Source organism: Malania oleifera, chromosome 4, assembly GCF_029873635.1.
Source record: "Malania oleifera isolate guangnan ecotype guangnan chromosome 4, ASM2987363v1, whole genome shotgun sequence".
Lineage (NCBI taxonomy): Eukaryota > Viridiplantae > Streptophyta > Magnoliopsida > Santalales > Ximeniaceae > Malania > Malania oleifera.
This window is the reverse complement of record NC_080420.1, coordinates 78,466,788-78,487,195: the sequence shown is the minus strand read 5'-3', so window position 1 is coordinate 78,487,195 and position 20,408 is coordinate 78,466,788. Positions and strand designations below refer to the sequence as shown.

Sequence of the window (20,408 nt, the reverse complement as noted above, 5' to 3'; positions counted from 1 at the left end):
TAATCTAATCCAAAGAGTATTTGTATCTATTCCATCCTCTATAATTCAATCCCCATCTTTTTTCATTTTATCTTTAAATTTTATCTAGTTCTCTTACGCTTATATCTAACACTAAGACTCTATGTTGTGTGGTTAGGCTTTCACCTGGAGTAACCTTACTATTCTTGCATGATAAACGATCTACCCTCCTAGTTAAAAAAAAAAATTTCTATTTGACTTTTATTTTGTCCACTTTTAAAGGTTATTATGTGTTCTTCTCTCTTCTTAGAGCAAGTATTCATTATACTAAAATCATATGACATAGCGAAGTCTATGATCATCTCACTAGGCTCATTTTTGTCTCCACATCCATATCCTTTATGTATCCTCTCATAATTTTTATTAGCCCTTCTAACATATCCATTGAGATCTCTTCCTATAAATATTTTCTTAGTCCCTGGTATGCCTTGTATAATCCTGTCCATATCTTCCCAAAATTGTCCTTTAAGATTTTCTGCTAAGCCGACCTGAGGAGCATAAGCACTAATGATGTTTATTATCTCTTATTCTAATACCATCTTGATTTTTATAATTCTATCCCCTACTCTATTTACATCAACAACGTTATCTTTTAAATTTTCATTTAGAATAATTCCTACTCAATTCTTATGTTTTTCTTTTTCAGTGTACCAAAGTTTGAATCCTGATTTATCAATTTCTCTAGGTTTCTCCCCCACCCACTTAGTTTCTTGAAGGCAAATTATATTAATTTTTTTTTTTTCCTGATCATTGTGTCCACAATTTCCATGCTTTTACCCGTAAGTGTCCCTATATTCCAAGTTGCTAATCTAATCCTGGTTTCCTGAGCTAACGTCTTTACCTGCCCACGTCCAGAATGATGCAAGAACCCTCGCATATTTGATACTGTACCCGGGTGCCGACATGGCGTCTCGCTTTGGGGCGACGACCTAGCCCACCCTCGCCCACTTTTTGCTACATCCGGATGGTACAAGTGCAATGCTTCGCTCGTAGGGGACGCCCCAACAAATATTCGGTAAGGATTCATATCATAGTGATTTGACAAATTTTACATTGGCTCTTAGCTACCTAACGCAACCCTGCTCCTTTACCCGGGATGGGGACCGGTTGTGTGTGAAAAAATTGAACATTAATTGCATCACAGGCGGAGTTGAGCACTGTTGGTATCCAGTCCTTTAAGCTTCTTGATTCTTGGTGACTGAGGACCACCTTGGTTGTTGTCAGGGCCCTTGTCAGAATCTTGGGTGGAGAATCACCAATGGAGAACTTTAGATGTTTATATTGTAGCTAGGCTCCTTTGTTTAAAAAAAGTTTAATTTAGGAAAACTTTGGTTATTTTAGAAGTTTAGTTAATTTTAAGTTTATTTTGTACATTTAAGTACTTTGGTGTTATTTTGTAATTTCTTGTTTTATTGGTGCTTATCTAAATGTGTTTTAGTAGTGGTGGGCATAAATACCTGGTTTGTAAGTAATATGACAGTTAATTATTTAAAATCAGATTGTGGAGTGTTTCCCTCTCCCTGTTGTGCAGTCTTCCCCCCTTTTCCTTCTTCCTCCTTTCCCCTTCACTTCTCTGTTCTGCCTGTCTAGCCTCTTTTTAGTTCTCTTCTTCTCCAACTCTCCTGTTCAGTCCGTGCTGTTCAGCAGCCTCTTTTCTTCTCTCCCCTTCCCTGTTCTTCTCTTCTTCTTTCTACTCTCTTCCATAATTCTCAGTCTCTCTTTATTTGTGTCTGTTGCTGTCCTACATCAAATTGGTAGCAGAGAAAAATTCAATTTTCAGTCCGAGCCTTCCTCATTGCTGTTCTTCCATAAAATTTCTTACTCCTACAACAACCTCCATTGAAGGATTTTCCAGGGACTCGAACTGTATCCACCATGCAACTGCTGTTTCTTCCACTGGCATCAATTACTACAGCAACTCATTTCAGAAACCACAGGACAATCTCACCAAAAACTGGCTGCAACTTTTCTGAAAATTACAGTCATGCTCCTGATTTTGAAACCCTAATTTCTATGCAGCAATTCACTACACTTCCTTCACCATCAGACAGTCACCATGGAAACCCCCTAACCTGCAATTTCACCTTCACCTGACAAGGGGTATGGTTCCATGCACCACCTGAAGGTACCCTAGTTGACCACCCTTCAAATTTTCTGAAATGAAAAGCAAGCCTATTTGTATATATAAATTAATTAACATATCTCTTCCTTGTGTCATTTTTTTTTCAAAATTACCGTATCAGCATGTCAGTATCATGTTGTATTCATGTTCCATATTGGTATTGGTGCTTCCTTGGATAATGCAAGCCATGATATTCTCACCATCATTAAATTCTTCAGCCCCACAAGGCACATTAGCAACATGTTATAGTCAATATTGCTTATGGTAAATTTGTGCTAAACCTTACTATCAAGTGAGTCTCATTTCTTCCTTAATGTCTTGACTGTCTTCCAAAATCACTAAATAAACTTGATGTCTTTATCAGATACTATGACTAGGGAATTGACCACCCTCCTTAAAGCAACTTAGCTACATTAGATGCATCATAGGTCTTATTACACAGAATGAAATATGCCATTTTAGAGAACTGACCGTCAGAAAAGATGGTTAAGCTGTCTTATGCTATCCTAGAACAAAACTAATCTCTTGAAGATTTTTCTGTGACATGTTTGCTTCAAGATGTATGCATCAAGTTTATCTTTTATGGTTTTATGAACGAATAAGTCATTAATGTTGCTTCTTATTGCAGTTAATATAACTACTACTAGCAGTGGATATTGACTGTTCACTCATTTACAGGTGAAGCATGTGGACTGCTATACTGTCACTATTTCTGAGCTGGAATCTGTTACAACACAATATAAATTCAAGTCAATGATGTGTGGTAAGAGCTCGTTCTCTCTTTCTCTCTCTCTCTCTCTCACATGTGCATGCGCACAGTCACACACACATTTTTGTACATATGCATTTATGTTCTTTAATAAGTTTTCTTTCAAGAGGCTTTTCTATTGAGATGGAACATACTTATTTGCTAGAAAAATATATGCTAGGGCTTTTGGGTTTGCTCCATCTCCTTTTTTCGCTTCTTTGTTCTTCTTTGGGAGCAAAAGTATGATGGATTTAATTGTCTTCTTCTCCATAAGAAATTTTTACGAACAAAAAATATCATTAATCATTGTCTTCTAATGAGATGGAACATACTTCTTTGCTTGAAAAATATATGCAAGGGCTTTTTGGTTTGCTCCATCTACTTTTTACGCTTCTTTGTTCTTCTTTGGGAGTAAAAGTCGGATGAATTTAATTGTCTTCTCCATAAGAAATTTTTGCGAACATAAAATATCATTAATCAATGTCTTCTTGCTGTTTCCACCGTGGGGACAGAAACAAGAAGATTTTTATGCTTTGAAGAAATAGGTTTTTTCCATTCTTGTTATCCATAATATTTTTTAATTTTTGGGGATATAACTCTTATTATCTCTAGTTTTCTTTGTTTTTCAGTCCCACTACATGGGTTTGCTTTTTGGTTTGATGTTGAATTTAGTGGGCCCATAACATCTCCCACTAACATTGGTGCACCATCCTTACATGTTGAGAACAACAACAATCCTTTAGATGGGCATCATAGGAAGAAACGTGCAAATCCCAATGAAGCTCTTGTTCTTTCCACTGCACCTGAGGACCCTCCAACACATTGGCAACAGGTATTATTATTATTATTTAAATAGTTTGATGCAGTATCTTGTTTGGTGCCTCCATCTAATGGAACTAATAAACCATGCCTGTTGGTCGTCTTGGAACACAATATCCATATCCACATGTTATACAAGGGTGTGCGGTTGCACATGTAATTTGCTGAATAAAATTAGAGCGATTTACTAACTTCTCTGTTGATGGTTGCTTGGATGTAGATGCCTATGTAGAGAGCCGTGGTAGTTAAGAGGAATATGCTTTCCTTACGGTTAAAGGGCTCCACACGGGGGGAGGGGTGTTGGCATTGTCCACAATCACATTAGACTTAATGAAGGCTTAATGGTGACAAAAATTGACATTTTTTGATATAAAGGGAGGTGCTCCATGCCTGAAATTATTCAGGGCATCTAATCCAGTGGTTAAGGTCTATTGTGAAATGTGGGTTGTATGTTCAAAGTGATTCTTGGACCATGTCTCTGTATTTTCTAGTTTTGGATGGTTGGAGGTGGAGGCATCAGGGTGGTGGTTGGTTGCACCCCAAAATACTTTCAGGAATGTCCAACTATGGTGTTCAGACCTGTATTATTGGTTTTTTTGTTTAACTTGTTTAACTGCAAGGACTTTGTTCTACCCATGAACCTCACGAGCGAAGCTTCGATGGTTTTACAGAGTAAAATTTTTGTTTCCGGCAATGTTACCTAGATCATGGAATGTTGTCTATGGAACAAGAATGATATTGTGTATTATCTCTAAAATGCAGACCATTGGGTATATTATCTATATAGATATATTAATAAAAATATGTCATGGAGCTTGTATATTTCAGAAATATTATTGGTGCGCTTCTAAATCTAAAATATATTTGCGTGAAATAGATTAATAATGAATGAATAGAATTACAATGTGATAATTCTCCAACTTAACTAGGAAACGATACGTTATGTGAAAAATATTGAATTAAAACCTTATTTTGCTAGATTTATTGTTATGGAATGAAAACATACCATGTTTCGGAACACTTTTGCCACTTCATGGTTCCTTGTGGTATTTGCATTTTCTGGTAAATATGGTTCTTGGTTTTGATCTTCTCGTTGTTGGTTTTGAGTACCTATCTCAACTTTTTCCAGTTTACATTGGCTTGATGGCCAGTCATGACATTTTTCCTGTGAAGTTGAGTGAAGGGAAAACAACTTGTACCCAAAGCCCTGTGCTAGATGATCAAAAGTAGGAACTAAAACTTGTACTTAGTAACTTAATGGAAGCTTTGCTTTTGAGATTCATCGGTAGAACAAAGTGATGTAGGACAGGGAGCAAGACCTTGGGAAGATCCTTCTTGGAGAACAATCAAGAAGATTTGGGCCAAAGGGTTGTTGGGTTTAGTTTGTAGTTAATTGTGTGCTAGCGTAATTAGTATAGGATTATAGGTATTTGGGGGCTTGCTTGAAGTATTTGTGGTTTCTAAGAGATGTGTGATTATTTGCAATGTTTAGTTTTAGGGGTTTATCTGTAATTTCATATGATGAGGCTTTCTTATAAATAGTGTGTGAAAGCCATGTTGTAACAATTGTTATTGAATTTGAATTGAGAAAGTGAACATGTTTCCCTCCTGAATCTCCTCTCTCCTCCCTTCCCTCTTCCTCATCCCTTCTCCTCACCTGCATTCTTTCATGGCCGTGGATCCTTGATGTTGCCTTGCATCATTTGGTACTAGAACCCAACCACAATCTTAGTCGTTCATTTCAATTCCCCCATCTTTCCTTTTCACTCTTTTTCTCCTCCCTCTTCTTTTCTTCTTCCATCTCCCTACTGATCCGTAACGTCTCTATCCCTGTTTGCTGCTTCTTCTTCTTCTTCCCTTCTATCTCTCTCTCTACCCCACAGGCTCCTCTTGTTCCTCTTCTTCTTTTATTCTCATTTCTGTCCTGCAGCATTTTCTTTTCTTCTTTTCATCCTTTGCTTTGTCTTCTCCTCTCAGATATTCTGCAATTTGAAATTCTCTTTGTTCTTTCATCTTTTGTTTTCTCCATGTATCGTTCTCCTTCTCTATTAATCTTTAATATCAACACCCTCCACGAAAAGTACCTTTAATCATCATCTTTGATATCAAATTTCGACATTAAAAAGAAAAGAAAAGAAAAATGAAAACAAGTTTTGAACTTTTCAAAAAATTCTAATCGTGTTCCATTTTTCAAAACCCTAATTTCCAGCACTATGCACACCAACAGAAACAAAACCCACCAAAACCCTAGCTCCTGAAGTTTTTTTGCTTGACCACCTAAGGATTCCCACACACTGACCATAAAATTCTAGCCGTATGCCCCTCTTGAATATTAACTTGTGATTTTCTCATTGCACCACCAACATTGCATTCACCAACCCCTGATCTACCTTTTCTTGGAGTATCATCACTAGAGATGGCACCCCACTTGCGCCGGTGCACGTGTTGAATTTCCCCCCTGTCCTGCAACTTGCAAACTTGCGAGAAATTGGTTCCAACCTTCTCCATGAGATTTTGACTTGCAATGAGATATTTCAATTGTGGATCTACTAATTTGCTAGCAAGGGTAATTATTTGATACAAAAATAAAAAAAGAGAAGAGAAATTGCCACTATAAGCACCAAAAATCGAGTTTATTGCTCCATTTTGTGAATTTTCTAGCCCTATGTTTAGGAATTGTCTTGAATTTGGATTTGTGGTTCTGGACAAAATGTAATGCAAAACTATATTGAATTTTATTGAAATCCATCTAATTCAATGCGGCTTGAAATCCATGCTCCTAAACACAACGTAAGTGAATTTTGTTACATTTCAGCATGACAATTAAGGCTACATGTGAATTGAAGAAGGTTCTTGAGAAATTAGGAGTCAGGGTCTTGGGTAAAAAATGTGTTAAGGCTTTTGATGATATAGTTGTAGTATGTATCAATAAACCTAGGAGCTTGGTGACAACTTACTGGAAAAATGAACAACTTGAGTCACACTCTGGGCATAATATCAAGCCATTCCATACCTTTCTTAAGTTTGGGGAAAAATTCTGTTAATTCATTATTGATGAAAGATGTTCTATGAATATAATTTCTAGGAATGGAGTCACTTGTATGCAACTTCTTATGGAACACCATTTGAAGCCTTATGACATATCTTGGGTTGATAACACTGCTTTACATGTTTGTGAAAGATGTTTGGTTCCTATCCAAGGTGTAATATCATACCTATGAAGGTTGGTCATGTACTCATTGGTTCTCGTTGGTTGGATGATTTGGGTGTGACTTAAGGACATGAGAGCATACGTTTTTTACAATAATGGGAAGAAAATCATTTTGAAGTTTGCTCTACCAATCAACCAAGACAAAGAATTAGTTACAATTGCTCAACTTGAAAGCACTACAAGCAAGGAAATACATGTGTTTGAAGACATCCAAAGCCTCTCAAACATTGCTATTGTTGAGTTTGTCATTCATGAAAGGTCCTTTGATGCTAATTCTCAGTTTAGGTCTATGGTGTTGCCAGCGGAGCATGGTTTCTTGTGTCACTCAAGCACTAGCTTTCAAAGAGCCCAAGTTTGCTTCATACTTTTGATCCTCTAGCATTTCAAAATTTAAGGCCGAAGTTTTTTTGACCGGGGGAGATTTGATGTAGGGCAAGAAGCAAGATCTCGAGAAGATCCTTGTTGGAGAACAATTAAGAAGTTTGGGTCAAGGGATTGTTGGGTTTAGTTAGTAGTTAATTGAGTGTTTAGTTTAACTAGTATAGGATTACATGTATTTGTGGGCTTGTTTGTAGTATTTGTGAATTTAAGGGGTATTTTTGTAATGTAATGTGGTTTTAGGGGTTTATGTGTAATTTTGGATGAAGAAGCTTTCATATAAATAGTGTGAAGGCCATGTTGTAGCAGTTGTTGAATTTGAATTCAGAAAGTGAACGTATTTCCCCTTTGTATCTCTTCTCACCTCTCTTCCCTTTTTTTTTTTTCCTTTCTATTCGGCTACATTCTTTCATGGTTGTAGATCCTTGATGCTACTCTTGCATCTGCATCAGTTAGTTGGGGCATCTTTGAATTGAAGTTGACTGGTGGGGAAAAATCAACAACGTTTTGGATGTAATTTTCATATTGGAAATGACAACGATTTTGACCACAATTTTCAGTTGGTCCCTATTTGTTCATCTGTTTTAAATTCTAATAGGATTGGTCCAGTCCTTCTAATGTAATTGTAAGTAATGAGGAAATTCTATTTTGTTTGCGAGAATGGCATTTTTCTAATGGACTTCCATTGAGATGGTGAAGAGGGTGGAACAATTTTGGTGCTTGTAAAAGATGCTGGCTCAGGGAGGTTATGCCCATAAGTTGAGAAGTCATCTGGTTTGTGGGTTTGAGTATTTTCAGAGGAAGAAAGAATGTGCAAATGAAAGGACTAAAAGCTCATGCCGAAAAGAAACAAAAAAAAATTACAAAATATCACAACAAAAAGGCATAAAGAAATTATAATAAGGATCACTAGTTACTCCCAATATAAGACAATGGAATTCCTGGAAAAGCACTAGTTTTTGTCATTCAAAGAGAAGCATAGAAGACTGGCCTCTCCAAAGGCAAACACTTGGGGAAGGTTTTATCTTAAAAAAAATTTCAAATTCCTTTTAACCAAATGCATCACACCATGGTGACTAAAGCACAAACCCATAAAATTTTAGAATCTTTTCTTTTGCCAAATGCATCACACCATGGTGACTAAAGCACAAACCCATAAAATTTTAGAATCTTTCCTTCTGCCAAAACTTCAAAATCTAATGAGAAACAACTCTTGCACTGTGCTAGGAGCACGAGACAAACCCAACATTCTTCTCAACAATGTTAGGAAGATAATTCCATATTCTCTAGGTAAAAGATTGGGTGCCTTGGCATCTCCTCCGCAAACAGGCATTAATATATATTTATTTATTTCAAATCATGCACCCAATAAAAGCCTTATTTTTAAAAGATGATTAGTTGCAAACTTAATAGCATAAGAAGAAAAGGATTTACAAGTGAAAGTCCTTAATCTATGAAAATGTCAAATTCTCTTGTCCTAAGAAAATTGAAACCTTTAAGAATCAAGAAATGAACTCAAGGAACTAAACTCATCCACGTCCCTATGACTGAAATCATGAGAAAAACAATGATCCCAATTCCCAACAATGATCTATGTCATCCTGATTATAGAAATGTAAAGTAGGAGCATAATGAATGTTTGAAAGATTCTATTGGTGAACAAAATGCATCATGAAGAGGCCTAACCACACATCGTCCAAAAATGAACCCAAGAACCATCTCTCTCCCTATATTGAGTCAAAGTAAAAAAATTGCAGGATAAATGTGACGGAGAAGTTTGGTGCTTCTATTCCTGCAGAGTTTGTATTTACTTTTAGTAACCAAATGTCAAAAGAAAAAGAAAATGTTGCAACCACTTTACCCCTAAAGAAATGTCCGTAAATGCTAAATCCCTTATATCCAAAACTGCATTTAGATTTAGGCTTTTTTGTAATGTTCCAAACCCCAACTCACTAAATCCTTTCTTCCCCTAATTGGTGCAAATAAATCTCTCATTAGTTTCTTCAAATACTTAGCCACTCTTATAGGAATCTTAAAAAGAGATGAAGTAAACGTGAATAACAGTAATACAATCTCCTAGAATAAAACAGCTACATTTTACCCATCCAACCTCTTAGCAACCTACTCTACCACAGGATCCCAAAAGGAAATACTTTGTGGATTGCCTCCCACTAGAAGACCTAAATATGTCAAAGGCTGTTCTTGAAATTTACATCGGCTAAAGAAGCATAATGGGAGAGATCTTGCATAATGAGATTCAATCAAACCAAACTATATTCAAAAAAGTTACCCAATCCTAAACAGAACCTTACAAATCTGTAAAGCAGTTAGGGCTTTCTTAAAGCCCTTTGAACCTTCTTTAAGGAACAAATAGTATCATCAGAAGGTGAGAAACCCGTGCTCCTCCCTACCTTATAAAAATGCCTTACAAAATGTCTAAACACTCACATCTAAATAGCATCACTCTCAAAACCCTCCACCACTAACATAAGCAAAAAAGGAGATGAAGGATCACCTTGATGAAAACCCTTCGAAGCTGAGAACGAAGCTATTGATTGACGATTAACTATTATTGAAAACATAGAAGACAATTAACACTTATCCACTTTCTCTAGTTATCTCCTTTCTTAACCCTTTTTTACTTAATACTCCAACTTAATCTATCATAATATTTTCAAAAGCCCAATTTAAGCAGAGCCCCTCTCCTATTCCTCTTAGTACCCCCTGCCACATCATTCTCAATAGATGTAGCATCCAAATATATCTACCTTTAAGAAATGTGGCATCAGACACAAAAATGGTAGTGCTTGACACACATTACACAATCTCTTGGACAACATCTTTTTTCAAAATGTCATATGCTCCAATCACCAAACTAATTGGCCTATAATCCTTAACTTGCAAAGATTGAACTTTCTTATGCACTATGGTAAGAATAGTGGAGTTAGTGCACTTTCAAAAAACCCTATTATCCTAAAATTCTAAACCCATCTTCAGAAAAAGCTTTCTTCACAATACATGAAAATGATAAAGACCATGTGAAATCATCTAGTCTAGGTGCTTTATCCCCTTTCATGCTAAACATGGCCTCATTCAACTGCTCTGTAAAAGGTCTCTCCAACCACCCACCTTGCTCCTCAGAAATGGGGCTTTAGTACAAATCATCAATCATAGGCCTGAGCTCATTCTTTGTAGAATACAACTTATAAAGCTAAATGAGTTCCTTTTAATAAGATCTGAATTAGAAATTATGCCATTTCCACCTTTAATTCCCTAATCATATTCTTTCTTCTCCCTCCCCAAGCTTTCCTATGAAAAAAAAAAAGATGTTATTATCTCCTCCTGCCATGTCATTCGAATATTCTTCCACCAACTAATGTTTTTGTTTAATAAAATCTCTTCATACTCATTCCTTAGATTATTTCTATCTCTCTCCTCATCCTCCATCAATGTCCCCTCTTAAATTTGACCTAACACCTGAGTCTCCCTTAAAATGTCAATTGTCCTCACCCTCACATCTCAAAAACTCAATTTTCTAGATTTCTACCTTATTTTTTAAAATTTTGAGTTTTGCATCAAACCAAAGTGACCCAACTTTGGAAATGACATTCACTCCACAACCAGCCAGTAAGTTATTTAAATCATAATAAGTCGACCACATATTTTTAAATGAAAATAGGACCACTGTTTACCTAATTAGGAACTATAGGAAAGTGACCTAAAACCAGTCTGATGCGGACTTCTTGAACAATATCAACAAAGTAGTCATCCCATTCTGTACTAAAAAGGAATCTATTGAAACGTGGAATCACCTGCCTATCCCTTGACACAAATAATGTAAAATTAGCATATTTGACGAGGGAATCTCTCTCAAATCACCTTCACAACTAAAACCATCAAACCTACTGATGCTCATTGTCATCTTGGGAACCTTTAACTTAGAAGTCCTAATGACATTAAAACACAACCAACCACCCCACATCAACATGAGCTGCACATCCTATATGTTTGTGGGTTTGAGCATTCATGCAAGTATGAAGGTTTTAATGGATTCGTCAATGATTGTGACTGATGGGATGTTCCTATGTCAAGCAATCATTTCACTTAGTTCTTTACTCTTTGACCTTCATGGATTCTTAGATTGCTCATAATGATCTTCTTTAGTTTAGCATCGAGTGGGGAGATACTTTTTTTGAATTTTGTTTCCTCACTTATGCTTGTGTCTAGTGACTTTATGATGTGTTGGAATCTAATTAGGTGAGGTTGGGGCCCTGTTTATAAAATACGAGGTTCATCCACCATAAATTTAGTAAAGTAGTTGTTGATTGCCAAAATAATTTTGGGTTTTATGTGGTGTGTTGCTTGGTTTTTGTGAAAAAAGTTGAGATTTGTTGAGAAGCTCAAAATGTGGAACAAAGGTTTTGTTGAGTTGTGACTCATATTCAGAGGGTATGCACTTGAAGACTAATACAAATTGAGGGGCTCATAGGCCTTGTCGATACCTCCTTATTTGCTTAAATTAGTTAAGTGGGGGTACATGGGGATTATGTATACACATTGTAGCCGAGGGTTGAAACGCTAAGGATTTTTTCATTTGATAGTGAAAATTGTGTAGGGACTCTGTGGACGTAACGACATTGCCGAACTACGTAAATTCATGCTCTTCTCCTTTTTGATTTTCTCTAATTTTCATATTTATTGTATGTGTGCACGCATAATCTTAAGGCGTAATTTCACAATTGGTATCAGAGTACAAGTTTGTGCTAGGTTTTTTTAGGGTTTGCGTCTGAATCACAACAAGGATGAGCAAGGTGAAGACTAGATTTGAAAAGTTTGATGGTGAAGGAAACTTTAGCCTGTGGTAGATGCGGGTAACCGATATGTTTGTTCAATAGAAGGTTCATAGGGCTTTAATAGGAGAGAGATCAGAGAATATGGTTGAAGATGAATGGATGGAACTAGAATAGATTGACTTTAGTACTATTCGATATTGTTTGGCAGATTCTATCGTATTCGATGTGGTGGAGAAAACTGCTTAGCGTTTGTGGATGAAATTGGAGAGTTTGTATATGTCGAAGAGCAATACTAATAAATTGCTCTTGAAGAAGTCATTGTTGTTCCTTCGTATGCTCGGGGGTGGAGATTTGAATCAACATATGAATCAATTCAATTAGATTCTCAACGACTTGCTCGAAGTGGATGTAAGGATTGAAGATAAAGATAAAGCATTGATGTTGTTATCTTCTCTTCCTGCTTCATTTGAACACTTGATTACGACACTACTCTATGGGAAATCCACTTTAAGCTGTAAAGAGGTTTCTGGAGTTCTCATGTCAAATGAGGCTAGAAGAAGACTCAACAAAAAGGACTATGAACTAGAGGGCTTGGTTGCTAAGGCCGAGCACAAGAAAGGAAAATCCAATGAGAAGTATAAGCAAATGTGCAGATCAAAGTTTAGATCAAGGGTCAAGAACATTAAATGCTTTAAGTGCAAATAGAAGGGGCTCTATGAGCGGGATTGTCCTCTTTGGAAGAAAGAGAAAGCCAAGAAAGACCTACCTTCAAGTTCTGCAAATGTTATGGTAGATAGTTCAGATGATGAACAGCTATTGCTAGTTGCTTCAAGCAACGATTTTTTTTAGGATACTAGGACTATGGATTTTGGTTGCTCCTTTCATTATTGTCTATGTAAGGAGTGATTTGATACTTACAAGGAATGTGATGGTGGGTCGATAATTCTTAGGGATGATCATCCTTGTCCTATAATTGAAGTTGGTACTATGAAAGTTAGAATGTTTGATGACATTGTTAGAACATTACAAAATGTTAGACATGTTTCATAATTGAAAAAGTACTTGCTTTCTCTAGGTTACTTAGAAAAGACTCTGTATGAGCTTTCAAAACTCCTAGAGGTGGAATCCTAAAGGTGTCAAAGGGTTCTGTAGTTGTTATGAAGGGTAAACGAGTCGATAATAATCTGTATCGGCTAATAGGTAATATAATTGTAGGCAATGGAGCAACCACTTCATTGGATATCGACATAGTTGACACTAAGCTTTGGCATATGTGCCTAGGACAAATGAATGAGTGAGGTATGATAGAACTCCATAAGAGAAAATTGATGAAAGGGTTGAAGGAGTGCATAAATAGGATGAGTAAAATTCAAGCTATCTTTCCAAGAGTAGAGGTATTCTGGATTATGTTCACATTGATTTTTGGGGACTCGTAAGGGTACTTGCTAGGAATGAATTTCAATTTTTTGTTAGCTTCATTGATGATTACTCTAGGAAACTTTGGGTTTACTTCATGAAGGAAAAATTAGGTATTTCCTAAATTCAAGCAATGGAAGGCAGAGATTGAGAAATAAAAGGGAAAAATTGGTAAAATGCCTCAAGTTAGATAATAGGCTGGAGTAAAAATTTGATGAGTTTGTAGACTTATGCAAGTTTGAGGGAATTTTCAGAAATTTTATAGTTCTTCGATCTTTATAATAGAATGGGGCGGCTAAAAGGATGAATAAGCCCTACTTGAGAGAGTTGGGAGTATAAGACTACATGCAGAATTGCTTAAGAATTTTTGGGCTGATGTAGTCGGCACAACTTATTATATTATTGATAGGTCACCTTCTGCAAAGTTGGATGGAAAAGTAGCTGAGGAAGTTTGGACAGGTCAAGAGGTTGACTACTCTACATTGAGGATCTTATGTTGTCCTGCCTGGTGAGCTTCGATCCAAACTAGACCTTGAATCTAAGAGGTGCATTTTCATTGGCCATGAAAACGGAGTTAAAGGGCTCAAGTTACGGGATTTAGAGGATAAAAAGGTATTTATGAGCGGAGATGTGGTGTTTGATGAGACATTAATGTTGAGATACAAAGATGGGACAAGGCAGCAAAGTTGAGAAAATGGAGCCAAAGGTGTAGGTGGTTCTCGGTAAACTTTAGGACCAGCAACCAAAGGTGCTCTCAGTTGAGCAACATGATCAGCAACAATTAGATGACCACAGTGTAGCTATAGACAAATCTATATGCATAACCCGTGCACCACAGTGATATGGTTTTGAGGATATGGTCTCTTTTGCTCTAGTTGGTGGTAGTGGAGATCCATATTCTTAAGGATGCAGTTCTTGGTCTAGAGTAAAAGGTGGATAGAAGCTATGATGGAAGAGGTGGAGTCTTGGTATAAAAATTAAACTTGGGAGTTGGTGGAACTTCCTAAGGGAAGGAAAGCGGTGGGATGCAAATGGGTGTTACGGAAGAAAAATGATATTTCAGAAAGAGATGGTAAATGATTCAAGGCAAAACTAGTGGCAAAAGGGTAATCTCAGAGGGAAGGGATATACTATTATTTGGTATTTTCTCTTGTTCTCCGACATACCTCCATTTGGGTTTTATTGACTATGGTAGCTTAGTTTGATTTGGAGTTTGAGCAATTAGATGTTAAAACAACATTTCTTTATGGTGATTTAGAAGAGCAAATTTATATGGAACGACAAGAAAGTTACATAGAATCTAGGAAGGAGAATTATGTTTGGAGATTGAGGAAATCATTGTATAGCTTGAAGCAATCGCTAAGGCAGTGATACAAGCAGTAATGAGTACGGATATACCCACTGTGAGTATGATTGTTGTTCTTATTTTAGAAGTCTATTTGATGGTTCATTTATCTTTCTGCTATAACATGTTGATGATATATAGATTGCTGCAAAGAATACCTGTGATGTTAATTGTTTAAAGTACTTATTAAGGAATTTGAGATGAAGGATCTCGGTGCTGCAAATAAGATCCTTGGGATGGAAATAAGTGGAGGCAGGAAAGATTGGAAGCTTTTGGTCTCTTAAAAGGCTTATATAGAGAAGATGTTGGAGAAATTTAGCAGGAGTAATGCTAAGCCGATGTCTACCCCATTGGAAAATCATTTCAAGCTATTTTCAACATAATGTCCACAATCAAAGGAGGATGTAGAGGAGATGTCAAGGATATCATACGCCAATGTAGTAGGTTGCTTGATGTATGCCATGGTTTGTACTCGTTTGGATTTTACTCATGCAGTTAGTATGGTGAGAAAGTTTATGACAAATTCAGGAAAGGAACATTGGAGTGCTTTGAAGTGGATCCTTAGGTACTCAAAAGGCATTGTATAGATTTTGGCATTAAGTTCGGTACATGACAAGATTTAGTTCTAGTACAAGGATTTGTTGATGCAGATTATGCAGCAGATTTGGATGACAGAAGGTCCACCATAGGTTGTGTATTCACTATTGTAGGTGGACCTATTTGTTGGAAATCCATGTTACAGTCATTTGCATTATCTATTACTAAGGCAGAGTACATGGTAGTTGCAGAGGCTACAAAGGAGATTATTTGGTTGAAGGGATTGATATCTAAATGTGGCATATAGCAGCAAACTATTCATTTGCATTGTGACAGTCAGAGTGCTACTTACTTAGCAATGAACTAATTTTATTATGCCAGAACAAAGCACATTGCAGTTAGATATCACAAGATACGAGAGTTGATTGGTACTAATGAGATTCAATTGGTTAAGGTGGCTGCACGAGAAAATGCAGCTGATGTGTTGACGAAGGTTGTTACTAAGGAGAAGTTCTTGAATTGCTTGAACTTACTCCATATTACTAGTTGCTGAAAGAATGTTGTGCAACTTTTCGTGGAGGTATATGTCTGAAAGCTTCAAAGGGGTGAATATTTGTTAAGGTAAATATTGTTGAGTTGTGACTCATATTTTAGAGGCATACACTCGAAGACTGTTACCAATTGGGGGGCTCAAGTGCCTTGCAGGACACCTCCTTATCTGCTTAAACTTGTTAAGTGGGGGTGCATTGAGGGGTGTAATGGGCTTCACCATCTTGCAGCATGATACAATATATTTGAGTTATGATGCAATGTAACTGTAGATCATATAAGGGTATTTTATGGTTCTCATATAGGACTATTATACATATTGTACCCGAGGGTTGACATCCTAAAGCAGTTTTTCTTTTAATGGTGAAAATTGCGTAGGGACTCCGTAGACGTAAGAACATTGCCAAACCATGTAAATTCGTGTTCTTCTCCTCCTTTATGATTTTATCTAATTTTCATATTTGCTGTGTGTGCACGTATAATCTTAGGTCTTAATTTCACAATAGGTTCTTTTTTCTTTTAAGGAGAATTTCTTATGCTCCTACTTGTACTTGTTCTTGTTAACAAAATTTCTATTTTTTTAAAATTAGAAAAAATTGGAATAAGGGAGTCCTCACTGATTTAAGGGTGAAAAGAGTTGCATCAATAGGTGGCTGAGTTGGATAAGTTTGACGGTGTTTGCTAACTTTGCCTACTGTTCAGATCAAGAAGATAAAAGGGCTCTCTTATTTTGGTAAGGATTTGTGTTTTGATGACAATGGTTCTAGGCTCTTGGTTTTTGTATCAAAATCTGTTTCGGAAGAGCAAATTGGTGGCTTGAGAGACCTTTTACACCAGAGGTAGGGGATGTTGTTTTGAGGAGGGGTTTGGTAATGCTTTTGGTCTCATGTTGTTCTGGGTTTTGCCTATTTCCCTATTGTACATAACTTTCATTGGATCAAAAAAAGGTAGGGGTGGGGGGGAAGGGTGGGATCAGGGTGTTGTCTTCTTTGTTCAGTTTTGGATGGTAATGAAGTTGTTCAGGATTTGATGAGTAAGGAGATTGTCCTGAAGTTGGACTAAGAAAAAGTGTATAATAAAGCAAGTTTGAGCAATCCTAAATCTTGCTTTCCCCTGTAGTTTAGGTAGGATGTTGACTATGATGGAACTTGGGGAACTTGGTACAAGTTTTTACTCGGTCATGGGCTAAACACTTCACACCATGTGAAGGGCTGTATGACACTAGTTGTAGCACACAAACTTAATTAGATAGTTGAAAATAAACTCTGGATTCACCACAATTTACAAGCATCGAATGCAAATTAAGTAGAAGCAGTGAACAAGCATAAAAGTAAACATGAGTTAAGGCGTAAACAGTAAAGTAATATAATTTATATTATCAACTTCCTCAAGCAACATGTGTTTAGTGACAGAAGCAAGTAGGCTAAATATTTTTACAATAGTAACTTTTACAATGATTGATGAGCACTCACCCTCCCCCTAAAAGCCTTCTATGTTAATCTCACTCTAGCACTAGGAAACATCAGTGTCACTGAGGAGCTATAATCCATTTTTTTCTCTAATGTGTTACTTTACCCAAGGAATAAAACCTAATAATAATAATATTTGCACGATGGTTGCCCAGTCAATGTGAACTAGACAAACGGTCACAAGTAAGCATAATGCCTTAAGCAAGCTTGGCTCGTGATAGATAAGATGATTGATATACTTCTCATTTTGCTAGTCTCTTTGCGATAATCTTTTGATGGATTATGTTTTGGCCTTTTTGTTCATTGTTCAATTTTGCAGACGTTGATATATTTTTATGATCCATTAGAGGTAGAGCAAGACCAACTTATCGAAGGCTCTGTGACATTATCACAGAGCAAGGAAAACGCCCGATTCATGAACATTCATCTTGAATATGCGTGAGTGCCAGCACAATAACACATACTACTCTGGAGGATTCAGCAAAGCCATCTAGGCAAAACCGTCTTCTTACATTTTCCTCCTATTTTGCATGCGCAGTTCTGGTGGACGTTCGTTTGTCAAAGAGTCAGTAATGAGGTGATTAGAGGATTGACATTGGCAGTTTGGAGCTTCTTGAAGTGAAGCCTATGCAAGTCCTGCAGTGCATCTAGCTTTGTCCATCTTGCCCCAATTACTATAGTACATGCTTCTGCAATCGCACCCCAGGCCAAAAATGCATGTCTGCTTTACTTATTTATACTGCTTTCATGTTAAGAAACCTAGAACATGAATTTACTTTTGGTTAGTTTATTATTAAATACAATTGTAGGTTAATTATTTCTCTCTCTCTCTCTCTCTCTCTCTCTCTCTCTCTCTCTCTCTCTATAATTAATGTATTATGCTCCTGGTGTTTACAATCCAGTTTTAGATGATCAGATTGTATTATATTTGGCATATAGGTGTAGGCTATGGAGGGTAATTTTTTAAAATATACGTTTATCCTATGTTTGGAGAGGATTATATTTGGGGTTGTATTGGATTTGGATAAAATGTAATATAAAATTGCATTGAAATTTATTTAAATTTACCCAAATTCAAGTTTAATGCTTGAAATTCATGATCCCAAATGCAACATTATAGAATCCTATCAGTTTTGAAAAAAAAAAAAAAAAAATCTTATATTTTAAGAAATAAAAGGTCTGTGAAAATATGGATTTTTGTTTTTGGTACTTGCTTCTGAATCTTTTGAAAGATTTTTAAAGAGGCATTATTCCTAAGTTTTGAGTCACGTAGTTGGAGCTTGGGGCTTGGCTCCAATTTCATTAAATTTGCATAATAGGAAATCATCTATTCTAATACTTGAACACCTTATTTTAAATTCTAGAAAGTAAGAATTAGAATGGTTTGTGATAGATAGGAACTTCATGGGGATCACTAAAAATTAACCATCTATTAATAATAGGAATCTAATTCAATATAAAATAGACCATTTTTTGGGTTTATAAAAAGTAAGTAAAATGTAATGACTTACAAAGTTTCAATTTAGAAGATTAATTGGCCCTCAAGGAGTTAAAGAATCCTGAACCATCTCTAGTGCATGCCATTCATGAGAAACAAAATTTACATAGGATCTGACATTGAGAGCAGCTCTCATATTCATGTCTGTTAAGTGCATGCAGAAATTAGAGAAGAATGTGAAGCTAACGATTCCTGCATTTAGTGCCGTCTGCATGGTGGCAATGCAAGCGTACACATCCATTTAGGAATGTCTAAAAAGATATCCAAAATAGGGGGTCTTACTAGGTAAAATCCCATTTAGAACTGATATAGGGAAGTTGAAAACGTTTCTTTACCATTTGTTTTCTCATTGGGTAGTACACATACACAAGCACACAAAATATCATGCATATAAATGTTAAACATGTAAAATGATAATGAGAATGCATCAAATTTAAGCAAATGATCTCCAAAATAATCCCAAATGTTCAAGTATTCTTCTAGAATTTTTAGGATTTTTTTTTTTGGTAATTTCCCAAATTTTTTAGTGAATTTCCTCCAATTTTATTTATTTTTGGTATTTTTAAAATATTTTTTGGTCCCCTAGGCTGAAAAGACTTGATGAATTTTTTTTTCTAATTTTTCTTGCTTTTTTTGATTTTTATATATTTGAATTTTTAACAATTAAAAAAAATTAAAAAAATTAATTAAAAGAAAAAGGCAGCAGTACAACCAAACTGAACCAAGTCAAATCGATTCAATAGGTTTGACTAGGTCAACACAGTCAAACCAAGTTGGTCAAATTCAGGTGAAGGTAAGGCAAGAAATAACCTGGACCTGCCATGTGTTACCTATGCAGTGGGTGACAAGTGGCAGTAAAGAAGCAGCCTAATCAAACTTTTTTTTAGATGGACATGTGGTTGGGCGACGTTACCTACCATGTGGCAAGATTACACTAACCCCAAAGATAAGTTATGGATCACTGACGTGACAGTGATTCGACTGTCCAAAGAAAACACACAATGGACGACCCAAATCGTGCCACGTCTTTGGGTGGCATCACCCAGAATACGCGGTCATGGTTGTGCCACATGTCACCACCCAAATGGTGACATGTGTCCTACTTAAATTTTTTTTTCTTGTAGTTGACATGTGACACATGGCAACACATGCTTGGATAGATCTGAAAACACGAATTGTTGACGTGACAACGATCCATCCATCCGCAGAAAACACATTGTGGGTGACCAAAATTGTAACATGTTGCTTGGTGACATCACCCAGCAGACGTGGTTTAGGATGTGCCACATGTCACCCTTCGATGGATGACACATGGCCCACTACAACCAATTTTTTTAATCAAAATTTAAGTCTCCTTTTTTTCTTTTCTTTTCTCGAAACTTCTCCTTCTTTCTTTCTCTCCCCCCCTCTACTCTCAAGTCCCCCTCTCAGCCCTCTTTCTGCTTTGATCTCTCTTTCTCTCTCTCTCTCTCTCTCTCTCTCTCTCTCTCCACTCTCTTTCTCTC

The 20,408-nt window shown here is 36.5% G+C and overlaps 1 protein-coding gene across 1 annotated transcript in view; it reads left to right on the top strand.

The window, feature by feature from the left end:
* Positions 1-18,389, top strand: part of LOC131153375 (probable protein arginine N-methyltransferase 6) — a 72,420-nt gene extending 54,031 nt beyond the window's left edge. Inside the window, exons 10-13 of the mRNA XM_058105645.1 lie at positions 2,819-2,903; positions 3,518-3,720; positions 17,725-17,843; positions 17,944-18,389. Coding sequence (XP_057961628.1) covers positions 2,819-2,903; positions 3,518-3,720; positions 17,725-17,843; positions 17,944-17,986 — 450 coding nt within the window. The 3' untranslated portion in view covers positions 17,987-18,389. The remainder of the gene's footprint in view (positions 1-2,818; positions 2,904-3,517; positions 3,721-17,724; positions 17,844-17,943) is intronic.
* The last annotated feature ends 2,019 nt before the right edge of the window (positions 18,390-20,408 follow it).